Raw genomic sequence first — 22,277 nt, 5'->3', positions numbered from 1 at the left:
ACTGAAGCTGAAAAATTCTAGAACTTAGTTGGACTAAGTTAGTGGCCTCCCTCACCTATAAATAGACCCTCATTCTTTTGTATTCTCATCTGTGAACTATACCATGCCAGTATTACATTAAAATAATGATATTATCTATTATCCTTTAAAAATCCTCTACATTTTGGAGAGATTGGAGCTTCTCTCTCTCTTCAACCTTCCTTGGAGCTTTCCTCTCAACACACTAACCAATTGATTGGTTGGGGGCTTCTTCTAAGATAGAAAAGCAAGCAAAAACAAGAGGTAAAGTGTAATTTTATGGTTTTTCTCTACTATTCTCAATGTTTTCACTTTTCAACCCCTCTCAAGCTAGAGAAGTTTCTAAATTAAGTGTTTTTAATGCAAATCAAGCTTTTCTTAAGAGTTGTAATGAATAATTAAGAAAAGTTTACATTTATGCTTAATTAGGATGCTTTTTATATTTATCTCTCTCTCCCAAAAAGAATGGTCATTCCTATGACCAATTCTCTATTCAAATGCTTCTCATTGATAAATTCTCAATTCACAAATCAAACTCTAGGCTTGTGAAGCTAGAGGTTAAGAAAGTGGCTTTTTATACTTTTATGCTTCTAAAATTATGATAATCTTATGATTTAAATCCATAAATTGGATTTAAGTCTAGAAGATAGTTATACTATCATAATTGTATTACTGAGTTTATTCTTTTAAAAAATATTAAAAATTATCAGTAATAGCAGCAGCGGAGCTATGGCAAAAATTTTACGAAATTGATACATAATTCATTCTTATGCATAACATGAAAAGAGAACTTCCTACCATATTATAGGATTGGTCATCCTATGCTAAAAGAATGATTTTTATCACATTCAATGGAAAACTAATTTTTTAAGGTTTATGCATAATTAAATATTTAAGAAAAGAGAAAATTATGATAATTTTATTTAAATGATAGAAGAAGAATTCCCTTGACATTTGAAATTAAATCATTTAAATGGAAAAAGCAAAATTCTTAGCATATTGAAATTAATGGATATTTTATTTGAATTTAAAGAGAAATTTTATATAAATTTATTTTATGCATGAGAAAATTTAAATGATAAAAGAGGAATTCCCATGACATTTGGAATTCAACCATTTAAATGATAAAAGTAGAATTCTTGGCATATTAGGGTAATGGATATTTTTATTAAAGAAAAAAAAAATTTTAGATAAATTTATTTTATGATAAAAGAGGAATTCCCATGACATTTGGAATGCAATTAATTAAATGTAAAAAGAGGAATTTCCATGATATTTGAGATCCAAGAAATTAAATGAAAAAAGAGGAATTCTTAGTATAATTCAATTTATGAATATTTATCGAAAGTAAAATTTTGAGCATTATTGAGAAATATTGGTAGAATTGATTTTTGTAAATCCCATGAATTCTTTTATTCAAAAGAAGAATATTGAACATATCTCACTTGAGAAATTTGAGAAAGAATATGAAAATAGCTGTCTCGAGAAAAAGAACCTTTACCTAGACCAAGCAATTGGCAGAAATTGAGAAAAAGTCCCATCGTCGGTATCGAAGTAGAAAAAGCTACTAAATGGGAATGAGATGTGATAGGATGTGAATGGGATGTGAATGGGATGTGGTGTGATGTAAATGAATGTGGATGAGATGTGAAGTAAATGGATGTGGATGTGAATGATGAGATGAGAATGAGATTGAGATTGAGATGTGAGGTTATGTGAAAGGATGAGATGTAAAGTAAATGGATGTGGATGTGGATGTGGATGTGAAAGAATGTGATGTAAATTAATGCGGATTTGAATGATGAGATGAGGATAAGATGTGAGGTTTTGTGAAAGGGGATGAGATGTAAAGCAAATGGATGTGGATGTGTATGTGAAAGAATGTGATGTAAATGAATGTGCATGTGAATGATGAGATGAGAATGAGATGTGAGGTTATGTGAAAGGATGTGATGTCATGTAAATGGATGTGGATGTGATAGGATGTGATGTGATGTAAATGGATGTGGATGTGGATGTGATAGAATGTGATATGATGTAAATGGATGTGGATGTGGATGTGATAGGATGTGATGGGATGTAAATGGACGTGGATGTGGATGTGATAAGATGTGATATAATGTAAATGGATGTGGATGTGGCTGTGATAAGATGTGATATAATGTAAATGGATGTGGATGTGGCTGTGATAAGATGTGATGTAATTTAAATGGATGTGGATGCGGATGTGGAATGAGATGTGATGTGATGTAAAGGGGATGTGGATGTGAATGGATGTGATGTGGATGTGATGTGATGTAAAGGGATGTGGGTGTGATGTGATGTAAAGGGATGTGGATGTGAATGTGATGAGATGTGAAGTGATAGGTGTGAATGTGAATGAATGGATGGATGTAAGTAGTCGTGCATGTGAATGATTGGATGGAGGTGGATGAATGAGATGGGATTTGTATGAATGAGATATGATGTGGATAGATGTGGATGTGATGTAATGTGGATAGAAGGTATGTGATGGGATGGTGATGAGAATGAATATGATGGATATGAATGGATGTGATGTGATGGATGTGATATAAATGAATGCGATGAATGTGAATGGATGTGATGTGATGGATGTGAATGGATGTGATGTGATGTGGTGTGATGTGAATCGGGATAGATGTGAATGGATGAGATGTGATGTGAAATTGATGTGATGTGAATCGGGATAGATGTGAATGGATGAGATGTGATGTGAATCGGGATAGATGTGAATGGATGAGATGTGATGTGAAATGGATGTGATGTGATGTGATGTGAATCTAGATAGATGTGAATGGAGGAGATGTGATGTGAATCGGGATAGATGTGAATGAATGAGATGTGATGTGAAATGGATGTGATGTGATGTGATGTTAATCGTGATCGATGTGAATTGATGAGATGCGATGTGAAATGGATGTGATGTGATGTGATATGGATCGGGGTAGATATGAATGGATGAGATGTGAATGAATGTAATGTGATGAGATGTGGACATGGGTAGATGCGAATGGATGAGATGTGACAAGGATAAATGTGGATAGATGTGATGAGATGGAATATGATGTGATTGGATGAGAATGGATGAAGGACGATGGGAATACATATGATTGGACGTGGATTAAGAAATGTAGATTGATGTGAAACAATGTGGAAAGACGAGAATTCATTATAGAAACTGTATTTATGACCTGTTTTTAAATGACTGTTTTATGTCAAGAATGTTGGGGAAGCATTTTGACCGTCTTGTGAATGAGGTCGTGGAGACCACGTGATAAAGTTGCAACAGCTGACAGAGAGTCAATGGAGAACATCTCGTGTAGCCAGGTCGAGCGAGATCTTGACCAGCCTCGGTTTGATTTAAATGGTGAGCTTCCGGTATGGTGGATGAGGGACCAAGGAAGCGGCCTATGAGTGAAGCGCTAGGTGACCTGCGAAGGATCCTAGAGGGTGTTTTCTGAACTCGGGCATGGATCTCGTTGATTGACCTTGCTGGTCCTTAACGGATGAGTCCATGGCTCTTTTATATGGATCTGTTGGTTGATCTTGCGGAGAGTCCATTTGGATTTTCTTATGTGATTATATTACCGGGTACTATGAGCTAGGAACTATTGAAAAGGCCCCTAACAGGTGGTGAGCGTTCTGGTTTACCAATGATGCCATACGTACACCGATGAAGGAATGATTGGAAATTAGAATTCAACCGGATATTTTGGAGGATTATGATCAGTGATACTATGCTTTCATTAAAAGATTGTTTTAAAGATAGCTGAATCTATGAAAAAGGTAATTTCATATTGGGTGTGTAAATGGTGTGTCTATCTTTAAGTTTGCATGAAGCGCCGGCTAGGGGGCCTGGGAACTCTTTTCCCTGGTACCCAGGACAAAACATAACCAAATTCCTAAATGGATCCTATCACTACAGTGGTTGGCCGGTTGGCTAATACATGGGATTGGATGGGGTTAGGCTGGACTGATGGATCCCTAAAATGAGACTCAATTCTATTATGGTACGATAGATGAATTAAATCCCGGATAATCTTTGTTCTATGGAAAAGAATCAACAGTTGTGCCTCTCGCGACAATGAGGAAAAAAGCGTTGGTCTCTATGATCCAAGTGCAAGTCTTTTCCTAGATCTGACCATGTGACTTACGGGTTTGGTCAAATCAGTTCGGTTAGTTAAGGCTTTTGACTACGTTAGAATAAAAATATCCTGGAGGAATCGCCCGTGCTTTTGGACGAGGAAAGTTTTTTCAAATTCGATTTTGGAAGAACCGAGGGATTAGTCTCTTGTCCAGATATCTGTGGGGGCGAGGCCCCGAGTGAGAGGCTCTGCCCTGTGCAAGAAGTGCTACTTCCACTGCTAGCACCCTGAATTCGTTGCATGGAGGGGGCAGAGATCATTCAGCTGGTATCAGAGCGAATTGGCTAAAGTGGATCAACCAAGAAGCCAGAAATGTCAAAAATTTATGAAGTAGCAGTAAAAGGTTGTAATTGTGTGATGAAGTTCATACAAGTTGATATTCAGAATGAAGATTCATAAATAGGCAATTGGGTCTTCAAATGGAAGTACCGCAATTGTATGGAATCCCTGACTTGCTTGAGGCCTAGACATGATGGTATTTACCTTATAATTCCAAGGACCATGACTACCCGTATATATCGAGGGTATAACTGCAGCTCTTTACTGGTAGTATATACGAGTAAATTAAGACCTTGAAATTATAAGCAAAAATGCTATCCAGATGATGAATTCGAATGCTGGTTGATATGATTTTAGAATTCTGGTTGAGAATTGATGAGTTGATTTAGATTCTGATTGAAAGATAATGATTCTTGATATCTAGTTGAAAGAAGATAAGATGAACAAAGCCACAATGAGGATGAATGGGACGAATCCCAGTGTTGACGATAGTAACTGGAATGACGATTGTGACTTCAACAAATCACTATGAGATTAGTGGATTGTGCTGATAGATTCTTGCTGTTTGACCCTTGACCCAGTGGATCTAATTAAGGGATGACAAATTCAAGGATGACAAATTGAAAACCTGTATAATTGAAATTCCCGAGGAGGAATGATGAGATGGAATTTTCGGATGTGGATGTGGATGTGATGGGATGTAAATGGACGTGGATGTGGATGTGATAGGATGTGATATAATGTAAATCGATGTGGATGTGGATGCGATAAGATGTGATGTAATGTAAATGGATGTGGATGCGGATGTGGAATGAGATGTGATGTGATGTAAAGGGGATGTGGATGTGAATGGATGTGATGTGGATGTGATGTGATGTAAAGGGATGTGGGTGTGATGTGATGTAAAGGGATGTGGATGTGAATGTGAGATGAGATGTGAAGTGATAGGTGTGAATGTGAATGAATGGATGGATGTGAATAGTCGTGCATGTGAATGATTGGATGGATGTGGATGAATGAGATAGGATGTGTATGAATGAGATATGATGTGGATGTGATGTAATGTGGATAGAATGTATGTGATGGGATGGTGATGAGAATGAATATGATGGATATGAAGGGATGTGATGTGATATAAATGAATGCGATGAATGTAAATGCATGTGATGTGATGGATGTGAATGGATGTGATGTGATGTGAATCAGGATAGATGTGAATGGATGAGATGTGATGTGAAATGGATGTGATGTGAATCGGGATAAATGTGAATGGATGAGATGTGATGTGAATCGAAAAAAATGTGAATGAATGAGATGTGATGTGAAATGGATGTGATGTGAATCTAGATAGATGTGAATGGAGGAGATGTGAAATGGATGTGATGTGAATCTAGATAGATGTGAATGGAGGAGATGTGATGTGAAATGGATGTGATGTGAATCGAGATAGATGTGAATGGATGAGATGTGATGTGAAATAGATGTGATGTGGTGATGTGAATGAGGATAGAGATGTGATGTGAAATGGATGAGATGTGATGTGAAATGGATGTGATGTGATGTGATATGGATGGGGGTAGATATGAATGGATGAGATGTGAATGAATGTAATGTAATGAGATGTGGACATGGGTAGATTCGAATGGATGAGATGTGATAAGGATAAATGTGGATAGATGTGATGAGATGGAATATGATGTGATTGGATGAGAATGGATGGAGGACGATGGGAATACATATGATTGGACGTGGATTAAGAAATGTAGATTGATGTGAAACAATGTGGAAAGATGAGAGTTCGTTATAGAAACTATATTTATGACCTGTTTTTAAATGACTGTTTTATGTCAAGAATACTGGGGAAGCATTTTGACCGTCTTGTGAATGAGGTCGTGAGACCAAGTGATAAAGTTGCAACAGCTGACAGAGAGTCAATGGAGGACGTCTCGCGTAGCAAGGGCGGCCGAGGTCTTGTGACCATCGATTTAAATGGTGAGCTTCCGGTATGGTGGATGAGGGACCAAGGAAGCGGCCTATGAGTGAAGCGCTAGGTGACCTGCGAAGGATCCTAGAGGGTGCTGACCATCCAGTGCTCGGGCTCTGGGTCGCCGAAGATACCCATGCGTGCATCGAGGAAGAAAATGGAACAAGGTGTTAGAGTTGTTTTTTGAACTCGGGCATGGATCTGGTTGATTAACCTTGCTGGTCCTCAACGGATGAGTCCATGGCTCTTTTATATGGATCTGTTGGTTGATCTTGTTGATCACATCAACGAAGAGTCCATCTGGATTTTCTTATGTGATTATATTGCCGGGTACTATGAGCTAGGAACTATTGAAAAGGCCCCTAAGTGAACAGGCGGTGAGCGTTCTGGTTACCAGTGATACCATAGGTACACCGATGAAGAAATGATTGGAAATTAGAATTCAATCGGATATTTTGGAGGATTATGATCAGTGATACTATGCTTTCATTAAAAGATTGTTTTAAAGATAGCCGAATCTATGAAAAAGGCAATTTCATATTGGGTGTGTAAATGGTGTGACTATCTTGAAGTTTGCATGAAGCGTCGGCCTGGGAACTCTTTTCCCTAGTACCTGGGACAAAACATAACCAAATTCCTAAATGGATCCTATCACTATAGTGGTTGGCCGGTTGGCTAACCCATGGGACTGGATGGAGTTAGGCTGGACTGATGGATCCTTAAAATGAGACTCAATTCTGTTATGGTACGATAGATGAATTAAATCCTGGATAATCTTTGTTCTATGGAAAAGAATCAACGGTTGTGCCTCTCGATGAGGAAAAAACCGTTGGTCTCTATGATCCAAGTGCAAGTCTTTTCCTAGATCTGACCATGTGACTTACAGGTTCGGTCGGATCAGTTTGGTTAGTTAAGGCTCTTGACTACGTTAGAATAAAAATATCTTGGAGGAATCGCTCGTGCTTTCTTGGCAAGGGAAGTTTTTCTGGGTTTGGTTTTGGAAGAACCGAGGGATTATTCTCCTGTCTGAATATCTGTGGGGCGAGGCCTTGAGTGAGAGGCTCTACCTTGTGCAAGAAGTGCTAATTCCATTGCTAGCACCCCCGAATTCGTTGCACGGAGGGGACAGGGATCTTTCAGCTGGTATCAGAGCAAATTGGCTAAAGTGGATCAATCGAGAAGCCAGAAATGCCAAAAATTTATGAAGTAGCAGTAAAAGGTTGTAATTGTATAATGAAATTCATACAAGTTGATATTAAGAATGAAGATTCATAAATAGGTAATTGGGTCTTTAGATGGAAGTACCGCAATTGTATGGAATCCCTGACTTGCTTTAGGCCTAAACATGATGGTATTTACCTTATAATTCCTAGGACCATAACTACCCGTATATATCGAGGGTATAACTGTAGCTCTTTACTCGCAGTATATATGAGTAAATCTAAGACCTTGAAATTATAAGCAAAAATGCTATCCAGATGATGAATTCGAATGCTGGTTGATATGATTTTAGAATTCTGATTGAGAATTGATGAGTTGATTTGGATTCTAATTGAAAGATAATGATTCTTGAATTCTAGTTGAAAGAGGATAAGATGAACAAAGCCACAATGAGAATGAATGGGACAAATCCCAGTAATGAGACGATAGTAACTGGAATGACGATTGTGACTTCAGCAAATCACTATGAGATTAGTGGATTGTGTTAACAGATTGCTGCTGTTTGACCCTTGACCCAGTGGATCTAATTAAGGGATGACAAATTGAAAACCTGTATAATTGAAATTCCATAGGAGGAATGATCAGATGGAATTTTCGGTCTGATGGACCATTACTGTGTTAAAAATATGAATGAATTATTCTCTGATAATGAGTTCTTTATGTTCTTCTATTAGAAGGGATCTTTATCCCATGATTCTGTGGGGGGCTGACCAATCTAAAGAACCCCAGAATCAGTTGGATCTAAAGTTGGATTTGAATTATAAATAAAGGGACTTAACAAGAATTTCCGTATTGATAGGATCATGGATCGAGGTCGTCGTGATAATCCCCAACTCGATGAGGAAGAGCTCGACTTGGATGTTCGTAAAACTCTTCATAGATCGTAGCCTGGACCTTTCAAGGGTGAAGGAGAAAACTTGGGCGAAGCTGTGGAGAAGTGGATCGAAGCAATGGAAGAGTACTTTGATGTCACCGGGTACAATGAGAAGAGCAAAATGGCTCTTACAAGGCTGAAGATAGTAGAAACAGCCAGAGTGGCATGGAGAAACCACTGTGAGACAAACCGTCTGGATCGGAACACGTAGACATGGAATGATCTCAAAATTTACCCTCCTGGCTTTTTGGAAACCAAGATGAACGAGTTCTTAGAGTTAACCCGGGGGAGTAGAACTATTGAAGTGTATCACCAAGCGTTCGCTCTCCTCCTCAAGTACTCGCCACCACTGGATGAAGAACAGCTGATGGCCAGGCCAGGTTCATTCAAGGACTGAACGAACCTTTGAATATCCTAGTGAAGAATGCCAAGCCAGTTGCAAAGCAGTGTGGATGGCGAAGGATTTCACCAAGGCCTTTGATGTCATGGTCTCGCTGAAGCCAACACCATCATCCTTCAAAAGATTTCTAACTCCAGAAGGTGATTCCAACCTTCCACCGCCTAAGAAACAATAAGGTCAAGCTCAGAATATGAAAAGTTCTAGAATGGAAGAAAGGTCCTTTTCTCGGAACTCAATCCCCTAGAATTCAACTTCAAAATTCCACCCTTGAACAAGGAAGTGAAATGCTATAACTGTCGAGGATTTGGACATCATAGTATGGATTGCCCAACTCCTTTTGGATCAAGGTTTTTAGGGTGGGGAAATCAGGGACCAAGATTCCAGACTCCTTTCCACCACCCTCTAACCAACCCTCAATTTCGATCCAAAGTAATGCAAGACCTCCGCCTCAGAATAGGGGAAGTCAAAGAGAGATGTTCCCAAATCGGCCGTCCACTTCCAAGGCAGTAAACACTGGAAGCGATTGAAGAAGAAGAAGAAGATGATGAAAGAGATCATATGATGAGGACATCTCGCATTTTTTTAAGTGGGGTAGGATGTAAGATTCCTTCCTCCAGCTTTTGAGGTGTAAAGAGGTAAGAACCTCCCCTTCTATTCTTGTAAATATTCCCCTCTCTGAAATAAAAGAAAGATCTTGTTATACCCTGTTTTGGCCTAAAGAGAGAAAATGTCTAGAGAGAGGTAATCCAAAATTGAGATATTTTTGGATATAAAAATCCTCCTAGTGTCTAAAATCGTTTCCCCTGAAACAGAAATTCAAAAACAACTTTCCAATGTGCATTTGGAATTAATTGAAAATGTGCATAAAAGACAGCCTAAGGGTCAAGATTTTTAATTTTTTTTTATTATGGTCCAATTAAGGTTCTTATGGACCAATTGGATTAATCCAAGTGTGGGGATGAGATAAATCCAAAGAATAAAAGAAAACACCCAAAAATGAGTAAATGTTCACATAAGATGAAGAGTTGACTGAGTACAAGGTTTATTAGTTAAAAACTATGAGATATTACTAAAAAAATGAGCTATTTTGGTATAATGATACATTTTTGACACCTTGGTAAGGAGGGGGGAGACTTTAAGGAGGCACCTATTTCACACATGTGAATGAGTTTTTAAATAAAAAATATTAAGATATTTTTATCTCTCCTCTCTCCTGGATTAAACCAAATCAAAAGGGAGCCAAACTGATCCAAATCTTGTCCAAATTCAGCCAAAATGAAGCTCGAAAATTCTAAAACTTAGTCGGACTCAGTTAGTGACCTCCCTCACCTATAAAAAGACCCTCATTCTTTTGTATTCTCATCTGTGAACTATACCATGCCAGTATTACATTAAAATAATGATATTTTCTATTATCCTTTAAAAATCCTCTACATTTTGGAGAGATTGGAGCTTCTCTCTCTCTTCAACCTTCCTTGGAGCTTTCCTCTCAACACACTAACCAATTGATTGGTTGGGGGCTTCTTCTAAGATAGAGAAGTAAGCAAGAATAAGAGATAAAGTGTAATTTTATAGTTTTTCTCTACTATTCTCAATGTTTTCACTTTTCAACCTCTCTCAAGCTAGAGAAGTTTCTAAATTAAGTGTTTTTAATGCAAATCAAGCTTTTCTTAAGAGTTGTAATGAATAATTAAGAAAAGTTTACATTTATGCTTAATTAGGATGCTTTTTATATTTATCTCTCTCTCTCCCAAAAAGAATGGTCATTCCTATGACCAATTCTCTATTCAAATGATGCTTCTCATTGATAAATTCTCAATTCACAAATCAAACTCTAGGCTTGTGAAGCTAGAGGTTAAGAAAGTGATTTTTATACTTTTATGCTTCTAAAATTATGATAATCTTATGATTTAAATCCATAAATTGGATTTAAGTCTAGAAGATAGTTATACTATCATAATTGTATTACTAAGTTTATTCTTTTCAAAAATATTAAAAATTATCAGTAATAGCAGCAGCGGAGCTATGAAAAATTTTTTAAGAAATTGATACATAATTCATTCTTATGCATAATGTGAAAAGAGCACTTCCTACCATATTCTAGGATTGGTCATCCTATGCTAAAAGAATGATTTTCACCACATTCAATGGAAAACTAATTTTTTAAGGTTTATGCATAATTAAATAATTAAGAAAAGAGAAAATTATGGTAATTTCATTTAAATGATAAAAGAGGAATTCCCTTGACATTTGAAATTCAATCATTTAAATGAAAAAAGTGGAATTCTTAGCATATTGGAATTAATGGATAATGTGCATGTGAATGATCAGATGAGAATGAGATGTCAGGTTATGTGAAAGAATGTGATGTGATGTAAATGAATGTACATGTGAATAATCAGATGAGAATGAGATGTCAGGTTATGTGAAAGAATGTGATGTGATGTAAATCGATGTGGATGTGTATGTGAAAGAATGTGATGTAAATGAATGTGCATGTGAATGATCAGATGAGAATGAGATGTCAGGTTATGTGAAAGAATGTGATGTGATGTAAATGGATGTGGATGTGATAGGATGCGATGTGATGTAAATAAATGTGGATGTGGATGTGATGTGATGTAAATGGATGTGGATGTGGATGTGATAGGATGTGATGGGATGTAAATGGACGTGGATGTAAATGGATCTGCATGTGGATGTGATAAGATGTGATGTAATGTAAATGGATGTGGATGCGGATGTGGAATGAGATGTGATGTGATATAAAGGGGATGTGGATGTGATGTAAAGGGATGTGGGTGTGTGATGTGATGTAAAGGGATGTGGATGTGAATGTGATGAGATGTGAAGTGATAGGTGTGAATGTGAATAAATGGATGGATGTGAATAGTCGTGCATGTGAATGATTGGATGGATGTGGATGAATGAGATGGGATGTGTATGAATGAGATATGATGTGGATAGATGTGGATGTGATGTAATGTGGATAGAATGTATGTGATGGGATGGTGATGAGAATGAATATGATGGATATGAAGGGATGTGATGGATGGATGTGATATAAATGAATGCGATGAATGTGAATGCATGTGATGTGATGGATGTGATGTGATGTGATGTGATGTGAATTGGGATAGATGTGAATGGATGAGATGTGAATGGATGAGATGTGATGTGAAATGGATGTGATGTGAATCAGGATAGATGTGAATGGATAAGATGTGAGGTGAAATGGATGTGATGTGATGTGATGTGAATCTAGATAGATGTGAATAATGGAGATGTGATATGTGAATCGGGATAGATGTGAATGGATGAGATGTGATGTGAAATTGATGTGATGTGATGTGATGTGATGTGAATCGGGATAGATGTGAATGGATGAGATGTGATGTGAAATGGATGTGATATGATGTGATATAGATCGGGGTAGATATGAATGGATGAGATGTGAATGAATGTAATGTGATGAGATGTGGACATGGGTAGATGCGAATGGATGAGATGTGATGTGATGAGATGGAATATGATGTGATTGGATGAGAATGGATGAAGGATAATGGGAATAAATATGATTGGACGTGGATAAAGAAATGTAGATTGATGTGAAACAATGTGGAAAAACGAGAATTCATTATAGAAACTATATTTATGACCTCTTTTTAAATGACTGTTTTATGTCAAGAATGGTGGGGAAGCATTTTGACCGTCTTGTGAATGAGGTCATGGAGACCAAGTGATAAAGTTGCAACAGCTGACAGAGAGTCAATGGAGGATATCTCGCGTAGCAAGGTCGGCCGAGGTCTTGACCAGCCTCGGTTCGATTTAAATGGTGAGCTTCCGGTACGGTGGATGAGGGACCAAGGGAGCGGCATATGAGTGAAGCGCTAGGTGACCTGCGAAGGATCCTAGAGGGTGCTGACCATACGGTGCTCGGACTCTGGGTCGTCGAAGGCGAGCATCGAGGAAGAAAATAGAACAAGGTGTTAGAGTTGTTAGGCATGGATCTGGTTGATTGACCTTGCTGGTCCTCAACAATGGATGAGTCCATGGCTCTTTTTTATAAATCTGTTGGTTGATCTTGCTGATCTTGAACGGAGAGGGCATCTGGATTTTCTTATGTGATTATATTGCCGGGTACTATGAGCTAGGAACTATTGAAAAGGCCCGTGAGTGAATAGGTGGTGAGCGTTCTGGTTACTAATGATGCCATAGGTACACCGATAAAGGAATGATTAGAAATTAGAATTCAACCGGATATTTTGGAGGATTATTATCAGTGATACTATGCTTTCATTAAAAGATTGTTTTAAAGATAGCTGAATCTATGAAAAGGCAATTTCATATTGGGTGTGTAAATGGTGTGACTATCTTTGAAAAAGGCAATTTCATATTGGGTGTGTAAATGGTGTGACTATCTTGAAGTTTACATGAAGCGCCAGCTAGGAGGCTTGGGAACTCTTTTCCTTGGTACCCAGGACAAAACATAACCAAATTCTTAAATGGATCCTATCACTACAATGGTTGGCCGGTTGGATAACCCATGGGATTGGATGGGGTTAGGCTGGACTGATGGATCCCTAAAATGAGACTCAATTCTGTTATGGTACGATAGATAAATTAAATCCCGGATAATCTTTGTTCTATGGAAAAGAATCAACGGTTGTGCCTCTCGATGAGGAAAATAGCATTGGTCTCTATGATCCAAGTGCAAGTCTTTTCCTAGATCTGACCATTTGACTTACGGGTTCGGTCGGATCAGTTCGGTTAGTTAAGGCTCTTGACTATGTTAGAATAAAAATATCCTAGAGGAATCGCCCGTGCTTTCTGGGCAAGGGAAGTTTTTCTAGGTTCGGTTTTGGAAGAACCGAGGGATTAGTCTCTTGTCCGGATATCCGTAGGCGAGGCCCCGAGTGAGAAGCTCTGCCCTGCGCAAGAAGTACTACTTCCGCTGCTCGCACCCCCGAATTCGTTGCACGGAGGGGGTAGGGATCTTTCAGCTGGTATCAGAGTGAATTGGCTAAAGTGGATCAACCGAGAAGCTAGAATGTCAAAATTTATGAAGTAACATTAAAAGGTTAGAATTGTGTGATGAAATTCATACAAATTGATATTCAAAATGAAGATTCATAAATAGGTAATTGGGTCTTCAGATGGAAGTACCGCAATTGTATGGAATCCTTGACTTTCTTGAGGCCTAGACATGATGGTATTTACCTTATAATTCCTAGGACCATGACTACCCGTATATACCGAGGGTATATAACTACAGCTCTTTGCTGTCAGTATATACGAGTAAATCTAAGACCTTGAAATTATAAGCAAAAATGCTATCCAGATGATGAATTCGAATGCTAGTTGATATGATTTTAGAATTCTGGTTGAGAATTGATGAGTTGATTTGGATTCTGATTGAAAGATAATGATTCTTGAATTCTAGTTGAAAGAAGATAAGATGAACAAAGCCACAATGAGGATGAATGGGACGAATCCCAGTGATGAGATGATAGTAACTGGAATGACGATTGTGACTTCAGCAAATCACTATAAGATTAGTGGATTGTGCTGATAGATTGCTGCTGTTTGACCCTTGACCCAGTGGAGCTAATTAAGGGATGACAAATTGAAAACTTGTATAACTGAAATTCCCGAGGAGGAATGATCAGATGGAATTTTCGGTCTGATGGACCATTACTGTGTTAAAAATATGAATGAATTATTCTCTGATAAGAGTTTTGTATGTTCTTTTGTTAGAAGGGATCTTTATTCCATAATTTTGTGGGGGGTTGACCAATCTAAAGAACCCCAGAATCAGTTGGATCTAAAGTCGGATTTGAATTATAAATAAAGGGACTTAACAAGAATTTTCGTATTGATAGGATCATGGATCGAGGTCGTCGTGGTAGGAATGATAACCCCCAACTCAATGTGGAAGAGCTCGACTTGGATGTTCGTAAAACTCTTCATAGATCGCAGCCTGGACCTTTCAAGGGTTAAGGGGAAAACTTGAGCGAGGCTGTGGAGAAGTGGATCGAAGCAATGGAAGAGTACTTCGATGTCACCGGTTACAATGAAAAGAGCAAAATGGCTCTTGCAAGGCTGAAGATAGTAGAAACAACCAGAGTGGGATGGAGAAACCACTGCGAGACAAACCATCTGGATCGGAATACTCAGACATGGAATGATCTCAAAATTTACCTAAGGAAGAGATTTTGTCCTCCCAGCTTTTTGGAAACCAAGATGAACCAGTTCTTAGAGTTAACCCAAGGGAGCAGAACGATTGAAGTGTATCACCAAGCGTTCGCTCTCCTCCTCAAGTACTCTCGCCAACACCACTGGTGGATGAAAAACAACTGATGGCCAGGTTCATTCAAGGACTAAACGAACCTTTGAATATCCTAGTGAAGAATGCCAAGCCAGTTTCCATGGCCAAAGCAGTGTGGATGGTGAAGAATTTCGCCACCCAAAGCAGTGTGGATGGTGAAGAATTTCGCCAAGGCCTTTGATGTCATGGTCTCGCCGCCCGAAGCCAGCACCATCATCCTTCAAAAGATTTCTAACTCTAGAAGGTGATTCCAACCTTCCACCACCTAAGAAACAACAAGGTCAAGCTCTCAGAATATGAAAAGTTCTAGAATGGAAGAAAGGTCCTTTTCCCGGAGCTCAATCCCCTAGAATTCAACTTCAAAAATTCCACCCTTGAACAAGGAAGTGAAATGCTATAACTGTCAAGGATTTAGATTTCGCCTCGAAAACATAGTGCTTCCAATTCATGTCCATGCATTAATGTTTAGGTGGCCACTATGTTTAAGAGTCTGAACCTTTTGATCAATATTGCAAGCTTGAAATAACATGATGGAGAATGCCACAAGAAATGACATCTCAAGAACTTCATTGGAGATGTTGCATGGACCTTTTACATCTAGACTAGCCAACACTAAGAAAGAGGGAATGCCCATTGTGAAAATGATCATAGAAGAGCTTAGTGCCTCACCATATGTCAATTAAAATAGAAATGGAAAGTGAGCCAATTCAAGGAGCAACAAGGTAGTGCTTGGGGGATATCGAGTCTAAAGAGCATATACCAAGTTTACTATGAGATATGCAAATGCTGCCACTATCTCTTGAGGGAGGGGTTTGGGTGGCATTGTCACAAGTGATGCATTACAAAGATGCCTGGGATTATACCTAGTAGAGTTGAGGCACCACAGAGACAGACCAACGAGGCAACAACCCAAGAAGTAGGATACTAGACAAACATCTGTCACTAACTTCTTTGGCCCCTATCATAGAGCCTCCCTTGACACTCCTCCAATGAGGAGTCCAGTCGAGGCGCCAAGGGCCGCAAGTGTACCGCATATTCTATTTACCAGTTTCTTCAGAAGGTCATGTCCGGGGGGACTTTGACTTGATGGTGTGGTGTGACAAGGCACCATATCTTCTTAGTAATGAGAAGATGATGTATCCGGTTATCAACAAAAGCGTAAAATTGCATATCAAAACATACCTAGCTGGCATAGAAAGTTAACTGAAAAGAAGGCTCCTGAGCTTTTTATATAGAAGATAGAGATCATTCAAAATGATACAACAATGATTATTTTCTATCCATAAGAAAGGGAAGCTATGATCAGGAGAACTTTCTTCGTTGAAGACAGATGACCAAGATTATGTTTGATTTGGAAATTCCTTCTGCTGCTAGCCAGTTAATATTTGTAAACACGAGAGAGAGAGAGAGAGAGAGAGAGAGAGAGAGCATATATGGTTATCGGCTGCTAGTTTGTATGGTTTGTAATGTTGCTCACCAGGTATCAATGCCTTGAATCGTCTCTGAGAGTCTGTCCATCCAATGATATTGTTGATCATGACAAAGTCCATAAGCTTCATAATCCAGCTATTTCTAAAGCTCCCAAGGTGGAATATTTAAGCCAACCAGAACATACATTGAACAAGCAACAATTTACCTGGATGACCGGGATATTCCTAGAAAATACCTCCAATACACGCTACAATGATTCATTCTGTGAGTGCCACAACTGGAATTCAACCATGCTATCCATTTGAAGCAGGTTCTGCAAAAACCAAGCCAACCATATACAGACCCTCAGAAATGGTGACGCTGACTCTCCTTCCGGCTCCTTTCCAGAATTTAAAATGGCTTCCTTCAGTCTTGCCTGTGTGAATTGCTGCAAGGCACATGCACGACCCCAAAATCCAACCAGCTAGGGTTCGAATATGCTTCAAGGTCAAGTAGGCTCCATTAATGATTGCCCACAACACAAGGACCACGGCCAGCTTAGTATGTTCAGCATATGGCCTACATACAAACACTTGCCCAAGGAAAGCTGGTATTCTTGAATATAATATAATAAAAAAAGCTGCTAATTACCAAGCACCATGAACCTGCACAGTGTTCTGCTTTGTCAGACTAATCATATACCACAAATCTGCCACAAAAATGACTAAAATAGATAGTTTATGAGAAGAAAAAGCACCTAAATAGCCAAAATTTACCAAGCTCCATGGACCTGCACTGTGTTCTGCTTTCTCAACCTAAACATGCACTGTAGTTTTGCCATAACAGACACTGTGTTCCTGCTTGGACTGCAATTCTGCATCTTAAAACCAAGAGTCATATAGAAATGCAAACCGTTTACATCCTAATCTCATGCTGAGAAAGCCATAAACATGGAAAGCTTTAAAGCGATGGTACTCATGGCTTGTTTTTCTCCATGTAGCAGAGAAGAACCACTGCAAATACTTGCAGAAGCTGAAAAGGAAAGGGCCCAACTTCAATTGTTTTCACAACTTATGAGACCCTACATATAACGTGTGCCAAATAGCAAAATAAATCCTACTACAGCATACTTTTAAAACAATAGACTCATGTTTTGATGGCTGATGCTCCGCCCACCATCAAAAAACCGTAACCACCACACTAACGTTTTCTACCACCACGCTCTCTCAGAGCTAAGGTAAGGGTTTCGCCTGGTCCCACATTGTAGTGAGCAAGCGAAAGGTTGTCCTTGAAGAAGAACCCACCTCTTCCACTGAGCTTCTGTTTGTTTGCAGGAAGAGCGATATCACCTGAAATTTTCTCCTTCAAGCTCAAGATGGTCTCTGACAAATTGTGGATAGTAACTTCCAGTGTCTGTCCTTTCAAATTTGCTTCGCTTTCCACCAAAGGCACTGCCACCACAATGCGAACGGCTCCCTGTTCATAAACACAAAAAATACAGAACTTTAAATTGTGAGGTAAACATCCAAATTCTTCCAGAATGTGCTAAAACAAGGTCAACTTATGTCAGAAGAGTGCTTCCACTGAAGGTTTGCTTACCGGATGCTGGGCAAGGAACTGGTCCTCTGGAATGAGCATCATGTCATCCAGCTTCTGCCTCTTTGGTTCTGGTTCTTCTGGCGGAGGCGGAGGAGCCTCTTCTGGAGGGGGTGGGGGAGGCATACCTTGAGGAGGAGGGGGAGGTGGCATAAGAGGCATGGATGGAGGCATGTGCTGCGGATACGGTGGTGGGCGCGGTTGTGGTGGAAGGTTAGGATATTGGGGAAGTGGAGGTGCAGCTGATACCATTGCAGGTGTTGTTACAGCCATAGGTGGAGGCGGTGGAGGCCTATTTACCATTGGTACAGGCAGAGGTGGACGAAGTGGTGGAGGAGTTGGAAGAATGGCAGGTCTAGGTACAGGGAGAGGGGGCATGTTGGGGGGAGGCACTGCAACAGATGGCTGCCCACTGGTCTGCAGCGGACGAGGAATATTTAAAGCCAGCCCCGGAGGAGGCGGAAGAGGCCTTCCTGGAGGAGGAGCAAGCTTTGGTGGAGCCATGGGACCAGGAAGAGGACCCCCAACTATGCTTACCATGGTTGCTTGCTCATCAATGTTCACTGTCTGCGCCATGGCTTGATTTGCAGTGCGACCGATACTTCCTGTGTGGCCATCCCAGATGACCTGCTTTGGCTCTTCCTTCTTCTTCTCTATCTCTGCCTTCACTGCATTTGAAACCTCCTCCTCAGTTGTACCAAAGATATCCGGTCTAGTACGAGCCAATCCTACTATATTGCGAGAGATCTCATCATCAGTTGCCAAAGTGGTTTCCCTCAGCTTTGCCATCATCCGCTCCTTCTGCTCCTTATACTTTGGATCAATAAGGGAAATGCGCATATGCTCTACCATCTCGTTTACTGGAATCAACTCCCCAGTAATAGGGGAGACCACAAACTTTGTTGGATCCCTCTCAGCAGGAAGCCTCTCCTCAGGTCTTTTCCAGTTTTTCACAATTCGCATCGGAGGCTCGGTATCATCAGTAGAAGGAAGTACCTGCATCACCACTGGTTCTTCAGCCTTACTGACTGCCTCTTCCAGGGTTGCAGCCTTCATGCTTTCTTCAACAAGCTGCACCTCTTCTTCATCCATGTCCATCTCCACATCTTTACCTGCATCTGCAATCTGCTCATCTTCCTCCAGTGTCAAGGCTTTACTTCTTCTAATGACTTCCTCAAGGGTCATAGGTTTTGGCAACTCCTCATCTTCATCATCTACAAATTCAATCGTCTCCACGACCACAAAATCATGCCAGTCAATCAAAGCCATCTGAACCCTTTCATGTTCCACCTCATCTTCTGCTTTCTGGCGTGCCCTCTCCTGAGACTTCTCCCACTCCAATCTGTGCAAACACCGTTCTAAAACGGTAGTCCGGTCCAGATTATCTTTTCTCAGTTTCTCAATGATCCCCTTTTGAGGCATTAGCACCTTAGAGTAGGCGTCAGCAAGCGCTGTGAAAAATGTGAACATACTGTGTGTTGGTTTCAAAAAGGCAAAAGCTTGATTTTGGACCTCCCTGTGTGTAAGTCCATGAAGAAAAGTCCTCCCATTGCGAGCCACAAACTGCGCAGTGAGCTTAATTATGTCCAGTTCTGTGCCAGTGATGCCTTCAGGAAGCCTCACTGTGTACTGTTCAGATTCTGGAGGCTCAAGGACCTTAGTCACGGGCTTAGGTACTTCAAACTTCACAGTTTCCGGGACGTCCTTTATAGCAAGCACTGTACCCACCAACTCACCAGGACCACCACCTGTGCCCGGAGGTGCAGTTGCAGTAGCAGGTAAAGTAGCAACCTGTGATGGATTCTGCACTTGAGCTCTCATTTCTGAAACCCTATGCTGGTAGTAAGCATGGTAAGGATCACTAGGGTTCAGAAAATTGAACTTCACATTGTTCCTGCCATTCGCTAGGATCCGTTTCTCAAATTCAGGGCCATTCCGGGCCACAAACTGGGCGGTCTTGTCCACAATGCTTCTTATATCTGGAGGGGGGTGGATCATTCCAATGGTTTTGGTGTGTGTTGCAACGGAGATGGGGGCAGGAGGCGGTGGAGACTCAGAGCCATTTTCCTTCTCATCTGAGGGGACCTCATCAGCAGGAAGCTGGGCCTCAGGTAAGGGCCCGGAGATGCCTCCTGGGGGAGGAGCCGGAAGGGCAGGCACCTCCAAGATGCTAGGCATGGCTGGCAATGTTACAATTGACCTCTGGAATGAATACAAAGGGTTTCTCTGTTCGAGTCTAAGGGCGGCACTCTGAAGCCTTGTTAGACCCCAGCTCGAAAACAAAATACGGGCAAACCCTAATTCCTCACAGAAGGTTGCCCTCTTCAATCTGAACCCTGCAACACATTGAAGGAAACCCTAATATGAATAAAACCGGCTTAAGCCATGGCTAGAACCATGCCAATCCTGCATCAGCAAACTCTAAAACCAATATGGAAAGCAATTAAACCCTAATTGAAGTGTCACAAACTCTTTGACACCCCTTGCACCAACCCTAACCAAGAAGACCAAACCCTAATTAACCTTGCAAAAAGCCAGAACGCTAGATCAACACAAAGTTCGAGTCCCTGAGATATGGCTTAATATAACTATGAAAGACAGCCAGAAGATCACTTACCCGAGGTTGTACAGTGAAACGAGGCTCAAAATCGATGGCCATGGCGTTGCCTTTATACTCTTGGGCAGCAGCAGCACAACATTTTTGGTCAGGACACAGTGAGAGGAGTGGGGGGATCTAAGGTACCCATAAAAGCTATGATTGAATGATTTTGTTTAAATATCAATATTTCTATATTTTCTTGATGTCACATTTAATATTGCATGTGTTTTGTTGAGAAGAAGTTTTTTTTTCACTATAGTGACATATCATTAATTAGTGCCGCAATTAATGATATATACTAAGGTTCTGAATCTTAGCAACCCTCTCTTTCTAGTTCGCCCACACCGGCAGACAAACAGGCTCTCTCTCCGTGTCGGCCTCAGAGACGGCGAACAACTCCCATCCTCGCTCATAGACCTAATGTCTCCCATGGCTCAGTTCGTCCTAGCCTGCCTCGGCTACGGTCGCTCCACGGGCACTAATTAATGATATATACTAAGGTTTTGAACCTTAGCAACCCTCTCTTTCTCGTCTGCAGGCGGACAGACAGGCTCTCTCTCCACATCGGCCTCAGAGACGGCAGACAGCTCCCATCCTCTCTCTCACTCGCAAACTCGCCCTCGCTCATGGACCTAACGTCTCCGATGGCTCAGTTCATCCCAGCCTGCCTCAACCGCGGACTTGCCCTTGCTCTCGCAACCCCCACCCCCCCCCCCTCGGCCCAAACTCGATTCGTCCTAGCCTACTTTAGTTGAGTGTGCTACCACCCCACCTCACACCCATTAAGCTCTCCCATGGCTCGAAAACCTTCCTCCCTACCCCCAGACTCGCATTGCACCAGCCTAGCTCAGCCGATCGTCGTACTAGCCCTGCTTCACAGCCAGTACGCCGACAAAAAGAGAGAGACAGAGCGTAGCATACCCGGGGAGATAAGAGAGAGCCCACCCCAAAAAAATCTACCACCGCCCAACAGGCAGACATCCACGTGTTTCCACAAGAAAAATCAACACCCTCCCCCCTCATTTAATCTTTCCACTAAGGTCCCTCCAAACAAACTATTTAGTTAATACACTAAGGTCCCTCCAAACAAACTATTTAGTTAATACAAAAACAAAATTTGGGACCCATATTCCTTTGAACGTTGATGGCATGAGTCATGACTGCATCTAGTGAAACCTTTGTATTCTTGTGGCATTTCTATAATCTCCTCTAAAACCACCTTTAAATATCCCATGTTTACCTAGAAGCTCTCCCAATTTAGGGAGGGTCTCCTCTAAAACTACATTTAAATATCCTATGTTTACATATAAGCTCTCCTAATGAGTCATTAGGGAGGGTCTCCACTAGAAGCTCTCCCAATTTAGGGAGGGTCTCCTCTAAAACTACCTTTGAATATCCTATG

General features: G+C 40.5%; 1 protein-coding gene across 1 annotated transcript; it reads right to left on the bottom strand.

Annotated features, from left to right (window-relative positions):
* Positions 1 to 16,474: 16,474 nt before the first annotated feature.
* Positions 16,475 to 21,060, bottom strand: LOC147615733 (putative splicing factor 3A subunit 1). Its single transcript, XM_086778313.1, has 6 exons — positions 20,894 to 21,060; positions 18,280 to 20,612; positions 17,438 to 18,156; positions 17,117 to 17,345; positions 16,907 to 17,014; positions 16,475 to 16,780 (listed from the first exon to the last, which is right to left on the bottom strand). Exons 2-3 carry the CDS (start codon positions 20,452 to 20,454, stop codon positions 17,881 to 17,883), a joined length of 2,451 nt encoding a protein of 816 aa, XP_086634439.1. The 5' UTR covers positions 20,455 to 20,612; positions 20,894 to 21,060; the 3' UTR covers positions 16,475 to 16,780; positions 16,907 to 17,014; positions 17,117 to 17,345; positions 17,438 to 17,880.
* Between the last annotated feature and the right edge of the window lie 1,217 nt (positions 21,061 to 22,277).

Source organism: Cibotium barometz, chromosome 39 (assembly GCF_041138505.1).
Source record: "Cibotium barometz isolate CiBa-2024 chromosome 39, ASM4113850v1, whole genome shotgun sequence".
Lineage (NCBI taxonomy): Eukaryota > Viridiplantae > Streptophyta > Polypodiopsida > Cyatheales > Cibotiaceae > Cibotium > Cibotium barometz.
Note: the sequence above shows the minus strand (reverse complement) of the source record. Positions and strands in the feature narration are given on the sequence as shown.

Excerpts from the sequence above, each read along its gene's own strand:
- LOC147615733 (XM_086778313.1), bottom strand. The coding sequence starts at position 20,454 with ATGCCTAGCATCTTGGAGGTGCCTGCCCTTCCGGCTCCTCCCCCAGGA. Across the intron at positions 18,157-18,279 it reads AGTTCCTTGCCCAGCATCCG|GGAGCCGTTCGCATTGTGGT; the intron begins GTAAGCAAACCT and ends GTTTATGAACAG.